At 45.6% G+C, this 17,828-nt stretch overlaps 1 protein-coding gene across 1 annotated transcript; it reads left to right on the plus strand.

The window, feature by feature from the left end:
• Nucleotides 1-480: 480 nt before the first annotated feature.
• On the plus strand, nt 481-16,497 carry LOC137519225 (E3 ubiquitin/ISG15 ligase TRIM25-like). Its single transcript, XM_068238091.1, has 2 exons — nt 481-1,786; nt 14,308-16,497. Exons 1-2 carry the CDS (start codon nt 481-483, stop codon nt 15,864-15,866), a joined length of 2,865 nt encoding a protein of 954 aa, XP_068094192.1. The 3' UTR covers nt 15,867-16,497.
• The last annotated feature ends 1,331 nt before the right edge of the window (nt 16,498-17,828 follow it).

Consider the following 17,828-nt stretch of genomic DNA (forward strand, 5'->3'; position numbering starts at 1 on the left):
AACAGCCGCCACGCTGTTAGAGCACGCGGCGGCCATTCCGCAATCCTTCACAGAATCGCTCTGAAAATCTGCTTCAAAAACCTCTAGCGTTTGTGGATGTGCTAGCGGTTTTTGGTGTGCACTGGGCCTAACATAGGTTTTGGGCTTTTTCAGGTGCAACATGGAGAGCTACACAGATGGCATCCTCAGTCTATTTGTTTGGTAGGCAAACTGGTGTTTATTTGCTGGGATGGAGGCTTTGATGTATGTGGTTGGGGTTAATCATAAGTTCTGTATGGGGGAGTTAATGTTGGATATCTTACTAATGGTAAAATTATATAGTAGTATATTTACCATCCGATTAGTCTACTAACTGCAAAACCTGTGCCTATAACTGGTGAATCCGCACCCCACATTAACTTGCGCCTTTCTTAAATATATACGCTGTGGAAATCCTCTTTCTGAGACTTTCACTCTCATTTCTCTCCTCTGCTGTCAGGAATGGCATCTGCTGATCTGAGGAAGGAGTTGGACTGTTCCATCTGTCTGAGCATTTATACAGATCCTGTGACCCTGAGATGTGGACACAACTTCTGCCGGCTCTGTATAGATCAGGTGTTGGATACACAGGAGGGGGCTGGAGTTTATTCCTGTCCTGAATGCAGACAAGAGTTTCAGGAACGGCCGCCACTGCAGAGGAACATAACATTGTGTAACATTGTGGAGAGTTTCCGCTCTGCTCAGCCAGATCAGGAAGAGACTGGAGTCTTCTGTACTTACTGTATTCACTGTCCTGTACTGGCTGTTATGTCCTGTCTGATGTGTGACGCTTCTCTGTGTGACAATCACCTGAGAGTCCACAGCAAGTCACCAGAACACGTCTTGTGTGACCCCACCACTTCCCTGGTGAACAGGAAATGCTCCATCCATAAGAAGATATTGGAGTATTACTGCCTTGCAGATGCTGCCTGTATCTGTGTGTCCTGCAGTTTGGCCGGAGACCACCAGGGACACAAGGTGGAGATGCTGGATGAGGCTTCAGAGAAGAAGAAGCAGAAACTAAGAAATGATCTGCAGGAACTGATCACTAAGACAGAGGAGACTGAGAAAGAAGTCCAGAGTATGCAGGAGAACAAAAGAAAAGTCCATAAAAAGTCATCTGGTGTAACAGAGAGAGTCACTGTCCTGTTTAGAGACCTCAGGAGACAGCTGGACGACCTGGAGAAGAGAGTCCTGAGAGAAGTCTCCAGGCAGGAGGAGCAGCTTTCTCTGGCATTGGCTGATTTCATTCAGCAGCTGGAAGTAAAGAAGGCCGAGCTGTCCAGGAAGATGTGTCACATTGAGGAGCTGTGTAACATGACTGACCCACTGACTGTCTTACAGGAATCACACACAGGTGACTTGTGTGACACTGAGGAGGGGGATAAGGAGGACAGAGAGAGACATGATGGGCGGGATCTGGATGTGGCTCTCATCTCACACACATTATACACAGGGTTATCTGATATAATAGCAGGGGTAACTGGAGGCTGCATCATACAGGCTACAGACATATTACTGGATATAAACACAGCTTGTAATGGTCTACATATATCAGATGACATGAAAATTGTATCCAGGTCAGATATCAGCCAGAATTACCCAGAAACACCAGAGAGATTTCAGACATACGGTCAGGTGATCAGCAGACAGAGTTTCTCCTCAGGGCGACATTACTGGGAAGTGGATGTCAGTAAATCAGAGTGGTGGGATGTAGGAATGTGTTACCCCAGTATAGACAGGAGAGGAGGGCAGTCAGCGATTGGAGGTAATAACAAGTCCTGGTGTTTGTACAGGTGTAATAATCAGTGTGGAGTAGAATATGATGATGCAGAGATCGAGTTACCTGACAATATTGTCTCCAGTAACCGAGTCAGGATATATCTGGATTATGAGGCCGGGCGGCTGTCCTTTTATGATCTGTGTGTCCCGATCAGACACCTCCACACCTTCACTGCCACCTTCACTGAGCCCCTCCATGCTGCATTATATGTAGAAGAAGGTTCTATAAAGATAAGCGGGAAGAGAAGCAACCAGGAGGTGTGAGATTATACTGTATAATGGAGGGCTGCTAAAATTTACTTTTTAATTTATTAAAAATGTATTGAAATTATTACTGCATTAAAATCTGTTTATTTTGCTACATAACAACCAGATTAGCAGGACATCCCCTAACCATTTAAATCTCTATATAGATTAGAAGGGGAGTCGTTGTCCAGTTTTTATTTCTGTCTGTGAGGCCATAGGGAGGATTTCACATTACTTCCTGTCTCACAGGAAGTCAGAGCAAATTCCCCAGAAAAAGATGGAAATCCCGCCTCAGACAGATGCCACTGGAACAAGTGTCGTTCCCCCCCCCCCCCCCCCCTTGAAGATTTATCACCTGTTCCCATGACAACCATACATTTCTGGATTTTCCCTGACTTTTAGTTCTGTTCCCCTGGAGTAACTCTGTGTAGCTAACTACTCCTGCAGCATACATGACGCTAAATGTGGTATGTACTGTATATCAATGGGATCATGTAAGGGAAAATAAAAAACCCTTATGGTTTTTTAGAAAATAAATGTTAAAATGTAGGCTGAAAAAACTCAGTGCAGCTTCTTACTGACGTGGATTGGAGGTTATTGTAAAGCCCCCATGTCTGCCATTGTCACCAGATTTGCTATGTATGTCAAGGTCAATAATGGGAAAGTGTGAAAAAAAATGTTTTCAAAGACCTTTGTAAGAAAATTTTGCAATTTAAACCTAGTACAATGTTGGATTGCAGCAGCTTCGGTCTTCTTAATTTTGCCACACATTAATCTAGCAAGAGTCAATTGGACTGTTTCACAAAACACTCCCGGCATCTATGGGGGTGACTGCAGGGGTTAACTTGAGTTTGTTGCCTTCCTCTGACTCTGCTGGTTATATGATTGGTGCAGGCCAGCATTGTACAAAATGTCTGGCTGAGCTTAATGGCTTTTGTGTAACCCATTAGCAACTGAAATAGAGTTATCTCATTTAAGAGAAGTACTCTGCTTTTGACCTCAGTCGGCAGAACTCCTTGTGCTGTAAATTCTTGGGATGCTTTGATCTCTCTACTAGCAGAAAATATAGAAACTGAAAGCAGAAGCCCCCTGAGAGTGCCCTCTAGTGACCATAAATACACATTACATCAGTACTAATTAGAAGCAGGGAAATGTAAGAAATAAAAAAGGTACTAAAATAATTTGGGCCGGAGCACTTGCCATTCTCTAAATTGGCTATTAAAGGGTTAAATCAAATTCTGTATTTATTTGACCTTCCGGATGCTGCCCCCTGCACAAGTGAAAAGATGGGGAGCAGCGTGCAATGCTGGCGAGAGACAGTGACATGGGTGGTTCAACCTTTTCTGCCACAGCCCATCACACCCCCCCCCCCCATCCGTACACCCTGTGCTAGTCTTACCTGGGACTACCAGCCTCCATGGGGGGGGGGGGGGGGATGAGGGGTTACCAGGGCCTTATGCTGTCTGTTTTTCAAGTAACAGGTTGAGCGTACACTTGATCGTGCAAATTGAGAATTGTTTTTTTATATTTTTTTTTTTTTTTTTATCTCTTACTAGCATTGGGGGTTTTGTGCTTAATTGTGGAAACATTCAGTAGAATTAGGAATGCTCGCGCCATATGAAAGAGGATGCTTGCAGCCATTTTTACTCGTGGAATATAAACTGCAAAAATGTGACCAGTTGCTGAGACTTGTGAGGCCAATGAGAGCACATTACAGGTGCTGCGCTCTGCGTTCATTGCAGGCGGAACCCCTCCACCCCCCCCCCCCCCCCCCCCCCCTTTCTCGAATTAGCCTTAAAGAAAAATTGTACTGTTAATTTAAATTTTGAAACTTTCACAAAGTGATTCAGGAAAAAAAAAATTTTGTGCAGTATATTAAACTATGGTGAAATGACTGACTAACTGCTGCATTCCATCATTGCTCAGGGTTTAAAATGCACCTTTTCTTGCAGAAAGTTCTGTATGAGGGCTTTACAGTTACTTAAAATCTGCTTCAATATGACACTGCACCGGGTTAAAGTGTACCGGAGACGCCAAGAAAGAAATATGTGATACTTACCCAGGGTTTCCTCCAGCCCCATGAGCACCGCTGAGTCCCTCGCCATTCTCTTGAGTGCCTCCGTTCAGCTGCAATCAGTCCCGGTAACTGGCTCAGTCGGGGTCTTCTGCGCATGTGTGATCCTCCGTGCATGCGCAGAGAACCCCGACTGACGCAACTGAGCCAGTTACCGGGACTGATTACGGCTGAATAGGAGGACATCGAGGGACTCAGCGGTGCTTATGGGGCTGGAGGAAGCCCCGGGTAAGTAGCAAATCTGTCTTTCTTGGCATTTCGATTTTCCTTTTAAAAATGTGTTTTCCTGCCTAAAACTTTTTTTTTTTTTTTTTTTTACTCTGTTGCTGTCGTTTACAGTACACCATAAAAACTTTGACAGGTTTTGGACTAGTCTATCTCCTCATGGGGGATACTCAGGATTTTCTTTATTTTTTTACAAAAGCGTTCTATGGAAAAGATCTGTACAAAGATAGCTAGACTGACTTTTTAATGGTCTGTAACTGGGCTTATTTTTCAGGGTAACTGGGTACATACCAAATCTGGTGTCGATATCCTGTATATAGCTGCTAACTGACACTCAATGGCTGCTTTACACAAGTTACACTTTACATAGTAAAGAAGAAAGGAAAACACAATACAGCTTTTTCTAATAATTAGTTACTGTAAATAAAGTGAGATTATTAATTATTATATTCTGATTATCACAGCATAATGGAGCTGCTGCAATGTATGGTGATAGATTTTATTTTGAAATAAAGTTACATTTTCTGCATTCTATATTTCATGTCCTTCTGCTGTAGCAATAATATAAAATGCAAACCATGGGAAAGTAGAGGTTACTCTGAGGCCTAGTGCACACCAAAACCTGCTAGCAGATCCGCAAAATGCTAGCAGATTTTGAAACGCTTTTTCTTCTTTTTCTGTAGCGTTTCAGCTAGCGTTTTGCGGTTTTGTCTAGCGGTTTTGGTGTAGTAGATTTCCTGTATTGTTACAGTAAAGCTGTTACTGAACAGCTACTGTAACAAAAAACGCCTGGCAAACCGCTCTGAAGTGCCGTTTTTCAGAGCGGTTTGCGTTTTTCCTAACATTGAGGCAGAAACGCATCCGCAATCCAAAAAATGCCTCACCCAGGCATTTTTCGTTTCTGCAAAACGCCTCCCCCTCTGGTGTGCACCACCCCATTGAGATACATTGACCAAGCAGATCCGCAGCCGCAAGCGGATCTGAAAACGCCCAAAAAGCCGCTCGGTGTGCACCAGCCCTAAGAGTTAATAGTAGTTTTGTAACCTTGCAGGGGGTGTGGTCTTAAAATGGGTGTGGCTATGAAAGGCACCTGAACAGTGTTTTTATGCTGTAAAACCTCTCCCATGTTTAGCTTCTCTTCTGTCCTCTTGTCTCCTGGGCTCCATGCAGAGTATTAGCACAGCAGAGCGCTCGCACTCACCAGTTCTACTCCCTCCTTTTTGCTGCCATCCTCCTCGTTACCCTGTGAACCAGCGGTGCATGTGAGTGCATGCATGCCACACCGGGTCACTTTGAACACCGATAGATGATGGCGGCAGAGAGGAAAGGGCGAGCCAGCTGCAGTGGTGAGTGGGTGCACTCTGCTGTGGTGATACTCCGCAGGGGCTCCAGGGAAGGCAGCATTAGGAGCAAGGACACCTGTTGGGTTGGGGACGGCAGTAATTGACTTTATAAATAGATTTCATGCTGAAACCTATTAAAAATCGATGTGCAGTGTGAGGCAGTGATCACTCTGACCAGAGACTGTACAACCAGGGCCGTTTCTGGCCAGTGTGGTGACACCTGCGTCAGCTGTGCCCCCCCAATCTGTAGGATATAACCATACAATTACAGAACAGCTTTGCCCTGCACTGTACAAGTGCTAGACTGTAAATAAATGGTGTTGCTCGGATACTATATTATGTGGTGCACCCCAGGGCACTACAGAAGGGGTAGATGTGTGAAAGATGTAGCACCCTGTGGCAACCATTGTGTGACCGCAATGGTTGTAGATTGTAATTTGCATTAAAGATGGCATATTCCAATAGAGTTTTTATTAGATTTGATGTGAATGTTGAATCTAACATCTATTCTTGTGAAAACCTTAAATAGTGTTCGGGTCGTTTTTTAAGGGAACTTGAAGTGAAAAGGACCTGGAGGCTGCCACATTTCTTTCTAACCCATTAACCCTACAGGCTATTTTACCGTTAAGGTGGCCATACATCTAGCGATGATGGGCAGATTTGAGCAAGAGACAAATCTCTCGCTTATTATTATTTATTTACAAATCACCAACATATTCCATGGCGCTGTACAATGTAAGAGAACAAACATGGGGTACATAATGATACAGACAATGATATACATCAAATATGGACACTGGTACTAAATACAGAACTGCTGATTACAATAGCAAATTTAACATGATGACTAAAATGTATAACGGTGAGAGTGCAAGCTATTAAATGAATAACATTCTAAGACACAAAAGGGTGATAGAGCTCTGCCCTTGCGGGCTTAGAATCTGAAGCCGGGGTCAGGAACCTTTTTGGCTGAGAGCCATAAATGCCACATTTTAAAATGTAATTCTGTGAGAGCCATACAATAGGTTTCAAACTGGGACATCACATATAGTTTAGGAGAAAATGTAAAGAGCAAGGTGTGTGCAATGATGAATCATCTAACATTGATTTATAAAAATATCAAAATCTTTATTATATTAATCCGTAAATAAGTAACGTGAACATTAAAATAAACCCCATGTGGAACGGCCATCCACCATACCAACACTGCCCATGCAACCACCATGCACACCTAAACTCGATCACCTAGTGTGATCCAGGGCCCAGATTGTATGGTAACTAGAGTGAAATTTTTCCACAGAGGGCCACAAACTGGCCTGAGTTCATACAATGCTGTATAGTGGAGCATCCTCAAAACCAGCTTTCATAAGAACATTCAGGTGAAGCATAGCGCACAGCAGAAACCATAGAGCGAACCAGGCCTCTCAAACACAAGCAAAGATGTGGTCTCCAATTATATCAATCCTGGGTTAAGCAGTTAGTCAGCAAGACCTATATTGTAGCAAAAAGGCTAAAGCAGGAAAAAGTTCATCCAGCAGTTCAGCTAGGTAGGCTGTATGCAGATATGGAGCTCTCATGCAGTCAAGATAAACACATACTGTACCGCTCCCAGTGTGTCTTGCTCCCAGTGTATTCTGTGTGTAGCCAGTCCACTGTGGTCTATACTGCTGTGCTATTGCAAGGATCGATATGCAAAGCGCATTGGAGGCATGCAGGTAGTCAAAGGGTGGGCTCAATCCCCACAGCGTGTGTCCCTCAAAACGAGACCACCGCTGAACTGAGCCTGGGATCCAGTGCTGGATGGATGCCTGAGTGCACCAGAGAGGGCCTCGGCGGGTCTCGAATGGAGGCACAGGTCCCAAGTGGAGGGGAGAGCGGTAGACGGCAGCCCACAAGCCAGTGGGTCAGGTGTCGGACAAGCCGAGAGGACCCGACATGTTTTGCCGGCAACTTCCGGCTTTCTCGAGGGGGCAGTCCACGTGTATCAGAGGGCCATGTTGCCATGGTGATGTGTATACAGTTGATCTGCTGGACAGCGGACGTGTCAGACACGTCTTCAACTTCTCTTGGGTTTCAGCAACATCAGCAATTTCCCTAAAAGCCATACAGAAGAAATACAGACTAACCACTTGTACAATTAGCTAGCTGACTTGGGGGTTTAACTTTGTAGGATGAGATCCCCGCACTTTGGCCCAATAGGCTGCCTGTCAAGTAACGGGCAGCCTATTGGACCAATCAACGTGCAGGGAAGTCGTCCAACAAAGTCACTGGACCTGACAGTGTCCAGAGTGGGACAATTGAAGCAGCCGTTCCTTTTGGGGTAGTGCGAGTAAGTTAGCAGTGCATGCTACAGCAGTAACGTGCTTACTTTGAAAAATGTATTTGCACTGCCACACTAAGATGCGCTGTTTGTTGCGTTAGTGAATTAACCCTTACTGATTTGTATGTAAGCCAGATGTAGCCATCAAAAGAGCCACATCTGGGTGCCAAGCCATAGGTTCCCTACCCCTGGTCTAAAGGAATGGGATGGAAACCAGAGGTGGGGAAGTATACAGTATTTAACCATTTCAGTCTGCGGGGATTTTTCACCTTATGCATCGGAGCAATTTTCACCTCCCATTCATTCGCTAATAACTTTATCACTACTTAACACAATTTATTGATCTATATCTTGTTTTTTCCGCCACTAATTAGGCTTTCTGTGGGTGGTACATTTTGCTAAGAGCCACTTTACTGTAAATGCATTTTAACAGGATTAATAAGAAAAAAAAAATGGAAAAAATTCATTATCTCAGTTTTCGGCCATTATCGCTTTAAAATAATCCACGCTACCATAATTAAAACCTATGTATTTTATTTGCCCGTATGTCTCGGTTATTATACCATTTACATTTTGTCCCTATCACAATGTATGGCGCCAATATTTCATTTGGAAATAAAGGTGCATTGTTTCCGTTTTGCGTCCATCACTATTTACAAGCTTATAATTTAAAAAATGTTTGTAGTATACCCTCTTCAAATGCATATTGAAAAAGTTCAGACCCTTAGGTAACTATTTGTCTTTTTTTTTTTTTTTCCCATTAAAATTTTTATTTGGTTAATATTTTGGCGTGGGACATAAACAGGTAATTTTTAATGTTGTTATCTGTGTAAATTGTAATGTAAAAAATGTGTAGATGTAGTTTTACTATTTGGCCACAAGATGACCACCTTCATTTTTGTTTACCCTCCTTGTTCTTCTCGCTAAGCGGAAGTACAAGGGGGATGCGGAAATCTGTCCGGGCAAAAGAACTGAAGCCTCACAGGTTAGCGCTTCGGTTTTTCTTGGGGTGGTCAGGGATCGGTGATCGGGAACCATGTTCCCTTTCAATGATCCCATGGCAACCGGGGGACACAACGGGATTGCGCCTAAGCGCGCGAGCGCTGCAGAGCTGCCGCCCAAACGTGAGCTTCACGTCCAGGTGGCGGAAATGAATATACAGGCAGTGCATGATTAGGTTATTAAAGAGACTCTGAGGTGAGTCTTAAATCATTTTATTACTGTAAAGCACTATAGATAGTGCTAAACCGCCGCATCCCCGTGGCAAAACGAGGGGCGTATACTCCCCAAATCCCCTCTGCAAGGTCCACGACTTTCATGGTTGTAGATTTTGCTGCTCATGGATGCAGAGCTTTGGGCTGTAGCTCTGCCTCCATGCGTGGCAATCTGCCCACAGATCTCCGCCTCTCCTGCCCCTCTCAGTGAAGGCAGATTGAGAAGGGCGGAGAGAGGCGGTGATCAGCAGGGATTGACGCGCTAAGAGGCAGAGCTACAGCGCTAAGCTCTGCCTCATCAGGAAGTGCTCCCCCAAAGTTGCAGAGCGGATTAGGGGGGTATAAACCCCTCATTTTGCCGTGGGATAGCGGTGGTTTAGCACTATCTATCTATAGTGCTTTACAGTAATGACATTCTTTAAGACTCACTTCAGAGTCTCTTTAAATAAGAAGTAAATTTAGACCCGAGCTTAAAAGGTGCATGGCCTAAGAGAGCATATGCTTGTCGGAAAAGGTGGGTTTTGAGGGAGTGTTTAAAGATTTCAAAGGTGGGAGAGTGGCGGATATGCTGTGGAAGGGCATTCCAGAGAAGGGGTGAGGCATGTGAGAAATCTTGTACACTTGAATTAGAGAGAGATCTGCCAGCTACCCATACACTGCAGGCTGATTCAAGTTAGATTTCAGCATGAAATCTCTCAGGAATCGGTAGCCCTGCTCTGCCTCCCGGGAGACTGCGGGCTGCGGGGAATGAACTGGTGCGGCGGCTGTTCAACACCTGCTGGGGAAACGGGCGGGTGGCAATGCTTCCCCGCACACGGCGGGCCCCGGGCTCCCCTGCGGCTGATGGAGTTGCATCCCCTATAGTTATGCCGCTGCATCACGCCAAACATTCGTATATCAGTAACATGTCACGTATAATAGAAAAATAAGCATAATCATCAAATCACTGGAAAATGAGGTTTAGAGCTTTGCAGGGCTGCAGCAACAATGTGACTACTGCTGGCGCAATGAAGGGGGGGCTGCTGCAGGAATAATCTGCTGCTGCTGCTGGTACAGTAAGGTTGCTGCAGGGGCAATATGTAAAAGGCTATAATGCTGTTGTGTATGGTTTAGGCCAGAGAGGATGTTCTGACTTCAGGTCCACTTACCGCTCCATAGCCAGGATTGCTCCCCCCTCCTCCTCCTCCGAGTCGTCTCTGGCTCCCTCCTCGCCGGTTTGCCACCGCACATAGTTTGTCCTCCACACATTGTATTAGTGCAGGGCTGCAAAAAAATGGCAGACTATGTCCGCAAATGCAGACATCGGTGGCCATTGTCTTGTAACACTGCTCTAATATAATGAGCGGAGGACAGAGCCAACAAGTGGGGAGGAGGCAGAGTGGGGAATGCAGAGACACATCGCCAGTGTTGCGGCACACCGGTTGGGAACCAGCGATCTAGAGGCTTCCTTCTACTTAAGTATTAAACTTTTAACCCAAGTGGAATACAGAGACACCAAGAGCCCAATATATTGCAGTATGTACTGGTAATATGGGTGTGACAAAGCAAGTATATGATATTAATACTATTAAACAAACCAGGGTTACCATCCAGGCAACCACTATATCAGCAAGTGGGGAGATAAGACCTGTCCCCACTCAGGATTAAGAAGTCGCTCTCTGTAGATCGGAAAAATGGGGCAACACCCCTCCACCAAGGGTGGGCTTAGATCATGTACAGGCAAACAGAGGCGCAAAAAGATAAGTCAATAAAAATGCTGAGGTGGATTTCTCTACTCCAGATATACACAACAAAATATTGGTGGAGTTCAACCAAATATTTATTTGCGTACTCCAGACAGTGCAACATGTTTCGCAGGCATATCCCGCTTCCTCAGGCTATGAACGGAGCATATAACTGTGGGACAGAGAAGGTTCGCTCAGTAAACATGCATGGTACTAAACATCCAATGGCATAAAACATCCAATTGCATCAAATAGTAAAGTCTATTTTTTGAGCAGCATACCATGTTCATACAATGATAGTGATAACAGTGTTGGTACTAATAGTGATAAATATGGGGTCATCAGTATAGATACCTAGTGCAATGTTAGGTTACAATAGGAATAAGAAACATAAAATTAAAAGTAAGAATTGGCAATAGAAATTACACATCTATGCTGCATATGGGGCCAAAGTATGTTTAACACCATAGGAAGCTATAGGTCGGGGGGAGGGGGGGGGGGTGTATAGTAAACAAGAAGGGCGAATAACATAAGTGCTATGCAGCAGTAGATCAAATGAACAGCAAACAATTAAATACAATCTAGGTGGTATGGTAATAAAAGGAAGCTTACCTTATGCATATCTAGTGAAAAGAAAAGCGCCTCTGTGAATGAATCACCCACAGAGGACGTTTTTATATGTAAATAGAAATCATTTAACCAATCGGGCTTTTCTTTAGGCCTTTCTGCCATGAAAATGCAACCTTTAGTCATGGGCATGTGTACTTGGTGTGCGGGGCCTGTGGCGGCCATTTTGGGTAAGGGCAATTGGTGAGGTGCGACGTGCGCATGCGTAAAATTTGACACACTCGTAGGGATATGCGTATGAAGACACGCATGCGATGTGGCGCTCGTTTGCCTGACTGGTAGGGGATGCTGGGGGAGGGGGAGAAGGGGGAGTGGGTATGTGTTACGGGGGAGGGGGAAAGAAAAAGTGGTCAGCCACGGGAAGAGGATGGGGGGGGGGGGGGTGGAATAGATATTGAATAGAGCACAAATATAAAACCATAAATAATATAAATGCATAATTCTGTATGTTAAACAATCCAGTGGTGCACCCGGACCACTGGTTCTATGGCGCCTCTGCTTGCCTGCACATTATTTTGACCCAAGTTTCACCTCCGGCAAACTTCAGGTCAAAAAGCAAATACCTAATAAGAGGATCCTGTAGAGACTTCCCATGTCCACCTTGGCCCTGCAGCCACTCACTGGGACCCCCTGGAGGATCCGGGCCTCCTCATACATGAGCACGGTAGTTCCATAGCACAGTACAGCCGCGGTACTGCAGGAAGAGGAGTATGGCCCGAGTCTTCAATCCAACAAGGTCTTGTCGGATTTCTTTGGGAATCTGCTAGTGGCAAAGGAGGTGCAGAGGATGGAGTGGGAAGCCTTTACAGAGGCTTTCCACACATGGAATGTCCCACATGGATGTGACTTCATGGGGAGGAGCATCTGTCCAGCGCCGGGGAAGGGGGCATCTGTTCTGCACTGATCCTGAGGGCTAGCAAGCCTTCAGCTGCCCATAGAAAAGAGACTTAATGTGTGTAAACAAATGGACAGCTAGATGCACTATCTAGGGCACCTCATACATTTATTTACATTTATTCTAGTTTATCCTTTTTTTTTTTTATCCCCCACTTGTGATGTCCGTAAAAACACCTGGTAAAGTACATGCACCATTTCCTTGCAAACAAGTGCGAACCATCCCTAAATCAGAGCTATACACCAGCAGAGCTCCAAGTTGCCCTTTTGTCAGAGTGATGGTGGTCTGGAGGTGAAGGAGTGGCCCGGCCTATTGTGTTGTGGTTCTCCACTGATTCTTCAGGATCCATAATCCACTGGCATCTGGCTGTTTATACCTGGAAGACTGTGGAATGGCTGTGTTAAAGGGGTTCTGTGCTAGTTAAATAGTAAAACAAGCTGGCACTTACCTGGGGCTTCCATCAGCCCCCTGTAGCAGTAATGTCCCACGCCATCCTCCTCCAATCTGCCTTTCCCCGCCGCTGGCACCGGGCATTATTCATCTGACGACAGACAAATAATGTGCGCTCCTGTTCACGTCATCGGGAGCTTACTGCGCAGTACGAAGTTTTCTTGTACTGCGCCTGCTCAGTAAGCTCTGATGACGCGTGCGGAAGCGAGAGCTCAGCTGCGCAGCCGCAGTGTAATCACTTGCGTGATTACACGGGGACCGGCAGCGGGGAACGGCGCATCAGGAGAGGACGGCGCAGGACATTATCGCTGCAGGGGGCTGATAGAAGCCCCAGGTAAGTGTCAGCTTGTTTTTACTTTTTTAATTACACAGCACTCCTCTAAAGAGAGCATGAAGCCAAAATAATTTCCTGTTTTTATTGCCCACTTATGTTAAGCAATAAGACCATAGCTGATTTGTCACAACAGAGTGGCAGAACGAGGTTTTATCCCCTGAAACCCCCGGGGCAAAATTCTCCCCTCGTTTCCTGGAGGAGGCAGAGCTTTGCACTGTAGCTCTGCCTTCAATTCAGTCAATAGCCGCTTCTCACCGCCCCTCTCAGTGAAAGAGGACTGAGAGGGGCGGGAAGAGGCGGAGATAGACACAACTGGAGGCAGAGCTACAGCGCAAATCGCTGTCTCCCCCGGGCAGCAAAATCCACGACCTGAAAAGTCGTGGAATTTTGCCCCGGGATTTTGGGGGCATAAAACCTCGTTCTGCCGCGCTGTTGCAGCGAATCAGCTATGGTCTTATTGCTTAACATGCAGTGGGCAATATAAATGGGGAATTACTTTGGCTTCAGACTCTAAGCATAAGGTAAGCTTGGTGAATACATGTTTATTGTTAGCCCCTGCAAGAGGTGAACTGATTTATCTTGTTTTGGTAAACCTGGAATTTCATTTGAAGAACACAAAATTTCCTATTTTAAAGCAATTTTTAGGAAAATTTCTGTTCCTTCTGGCTCTTTTATACCAGACGCAATTTGCTGTGTTTTGTGATCCTTTTCTGATTGCGTGCAAAAACAAGGACCTCTTTAAAAAATTAGAAATCGTGTGAAGCCTTTCAAACCAGTGCGTTCTTATTTTGTCCGATTGTAAATATCCTGCACAGCGAATTTCTTCTGTGTTGCAGCAGCCAAAGAAAAATCACAAATGCAGTTGCAGAAAAATCACATTACAAAATTGCATTATGTTTGCAATTTTCATTATAAGAGAGCACTTAGTGTAAGATGTTTGTCGTACAGGGAGGCTGGGAGGTTCTCTCCACCACCCTCTGTATAGGAAATGTGAGACTCTGTCTAGTTTCTGCACTTCTCAGACTTTCACTCTCATTTCTCTCCTCTGCTGTCAGGAATGGCGTCGGCTGATCTGAGGAAGGAGCTGGACTGTTCCATCTGTCTGACCATTTATACAGATCCTGTGACCCTGAGATGTGGACACAACTTCTGCCGGCTCTGTATAGATCAGGTGTTGGATACACAGGAGGGGGCTGGAGTTTATTCCTGTCCTGAATGCAGAGAAAAGTTTCAGGAACGGCCGGCACTGCAGAGGAACATAACATTGTGTAACATTGTGGAGAGTTTCCGCTCTGCTCAGCCAGATCAGGAAGAGACTGGAGTCTTCTGTACTTACTGTATTCACTCTCCTGTACCGGCTGTTATGTCCTGTCTGATGTGTGACGCTTCTCTGTGTGACAATCACCTGAGAGTCCACAGCAAGTCACCAGAACACGTCTTGTGTGGCCCCACCACTTCCCTGGAGAACAGGAAATGCTCCATCCATAAGAAGATATTGGAGTATTATTGCCTTGAAGATTCTGCTTGTATCTGTGTCTCCTGTAGGCTGGATGGAGACCACCAGGGACACAAGGTGGAGATACTGGTTGAGGCCTCCGAGAAGAAGAAACAGAAACTAAGGAATGATCTGCAGGAACTGATGACTAAGACAGAGGAGGCTGAGAAAGAAGTCCAGAGTCTGCAGGAGAACAAAAGAAAAGTCCATAAAAAGTCATCTGGTGTAACAGAGAGAGTCACTGTCCTGTTTAGAGACCTCAGTAGACAGCTGGACGACCTGGAGAAGAGAGTCCTGAGAGAGGTCTCCAGGCAGGAGGAGCAGCTTTCTCTGCCATTGGCTGATTTCATTCAGCAGCTGGAAATAAAGAAGGCTGAGCTGTCCAGGAAGATGTGTCACATTGAGGAGCTGTGTAACATGACTGACCCACTGACTGTCTTACAGGAATCACACACAGGTGACTTGTGTGACACTGAGGAGGGGGATAAGGAGGACAGAGAGAGACCTGATGGGCGGGATCTGGATGTGGCTCTCATCTCACACACATTATACACAGGGTTATCTGATATAATAGCCGGGGTAACTGGAGGCTGCATCATACAGGAAGCTACAGACATATTACTGGATATAAACACAGCTAATAATAATCTACATATATCAGATGACATGAAAATTGTATCCTGGTCAGATATCAGCCAGAATCGCCCAGAAACACCAGAGACATTTCAGGATTATGAACAGGTGATGAGCAGACAGAGTTTCTCCTCAGGGCGACATTACTGGGAAGTGGATGTCAGTAAAGCAGAGTGGTGGGATGTAGGAATGTGTTACCCCAGTATAGACAGGAGAGGAGAGCAGTCAGGGATTGGATGTAATAACAAGTCCTGGTGTTTGTACAGGTATAATAATCAGTATGTAGTAGAAAATGACAGTAAAAAGATCCAGTTACCTGACAATGTCCCCAGTAATAGAGTCGGGATGTATCTGGATTATGAGGCCGGGCGGCTGTCCTTTTATGATCTGTGTGTCCCGATCAGACACTTCCACACCTTCACTGCCACCTTCACTGACCCCCTCCATGTTGCGTTACAACTATATGCGGGTTCTATAAACATATGAGGGAAGAGAAGAAACCAGGAGACGGAAGATAGTATAATGTAGAGCAGCTCAAATTAACGTTTGAATTTTTTGAAATTATTACTGCATTAAAATGTATCCATTTCTGGAATACATCTAACTTTTTGTCCTGTTCCCCAGGAGTAACGCTGTGTAGCTACCGTATATACTCGAGTATAAGCCGACCCCCAAACTTCCCCTAAAATTCCAGGAAAAAGTGACTGACTCAAGTATAAGCCGAGGGTAGGAAATGCAGCACAGACCTGATAGACCTGGGGGCTGGAGGAGGCCCAAGTAAGTAAATTGCAACGTTTTGGTGGTGCTGGCAGAATGTAGCAGTGATGGCTGATCAGATTGGTTGCTGTAGGCAACATATTCAGAATGTGCAGTTTTGTTGAATAAGGTCCACAGGGCCTTTACATCTTCTAATGTGGAGTGGCCCCGACATATGCAGAGTGGTGGCAGCAGGTAGAATGTAACTCACAGGTTAGCAACACGCACCTGGATTCCTCGTTATCTGTATCTTATCTGTACGATCATCATTATCATCTTCATGACTCCCCCAGGTGCCACCTATGCCGAGTGGTGGGGGAAATGCAATTGACTCCCCCCCCCTTCCCCCCAAATATGTAGACAGTGCACAGGGAGCCGGGCTTCTTTACTCACATGTCAGCACAGCGCACCTGGTTTACTCATTATCACCATGCCTGTCGCCGTCATCTGCTTCCACTTGCCGGTCACGGAACAACACAACACAGCACATAGACTGAAGCCAATCAGGAACGCACTCTGCCGCTGTGTAGTCACTGAGACGTGTTATCAGCCGTGCGCGCAGTTCGGGCAATTGCTTCCCCATTTGTCAGCAGGACGCGTCTCCTAGGTTTTAATGTCGTCACGAGGTATGTTCCCGCCCTTCAGGCACCTGATTGGCCGGCTGTGTTGCTGACAATACAGCCGGCCAATCAGGATCAGGAACATGCCTCGTGATGAAATTTAAGACATAGGAGATGCATCCCGCTCACAAATGGAGAAGCAATTGCCCGAACTGCGCGCACGGCTGATAACACCTCTCGGTTACTACACAGCAGCAGAGTGTGCGTTCCTGATTGGCTCCAGTCTATGTGCTGTGTTGATCCATGATTGGCAAGTGGAAGCAGATGTCGGCAACAGGCATGGTAAAGATGGGCAATCCAGGCGCGCGGTGCTGACTTGTGAGTAAAGAATCCCGGCTCCCTGTGCAATGTCTACATATGCTGGGGGTCAATTGCGCTGCCCACACCACTCTACGTATGGCGAGATGACACTTGGGGGAGAGCTATGCTCGAGTATAAGCCGACACCCCCACTTTAGGGCCACTTTTTTGGACCCAAAAATTCGGCTTATACTCGAGTATATACGGTAATTACCCCTGCAGCATACATGACACTAAATTTGGTATGTGTTAAGGTTATGGGAATGTAAGAAGAAGAAGAAGAAGAAGAAAAAAAACTTATGGGTTTTGAGAAAATCAATTATAACATTTTGGTAGGGACACGACGTGCTTGAGCTGCAGCCATAAGAGTGCACTAAGTAGGCAGTAGCAGTGTTAGGGAGTCTAGCCCATGGACTCCTTACTGAGTAGGTGCTGGCTTACTGCACAGGAAGAGACGAGATTTGAATCCTGGTCTCTTGTGTCAGTGGCAGTGCCCTTAAAGAGACTCCGTAACAAAAATAGCATCCTGTTTTTTATCATCCTACAAGTTCCAAAAGCTATTCTAATGTGTTCTGGCTAACTGCAGCACTTTATACTATCACTGTCTCTGTAATAAATCAATGTATCTTTCCCCTGTCAGACTTGTCGGCCTGTGTCTGGAAGGCTGCCAAGTTCTTCAGTGTTGTGGTTCTGCTATGAACTCACCCTTCCTGGCCCCTCTATGCACACTGCCTGTGTGTTATTTAGATTAGAGCAGCTTCTCTCTTCTCTCT

The sequence above is a fragment of the Hyperolius riggenbachi genome, chromosome 5, assembly GCF_040937935.1.
Source record: "Hyperolius riggenbachi isolate aHypRig1 chromosome 5, aHypRig1.pri, whole genome shotgun sequence".
Taxonomy (NCBI): domain Eukaryota; kingdom Metazoa; phylum Chordata; class Amphibia; order Anura; family Hyperoliidae; genus Hyperolius; species Hyperolius riggenbachi.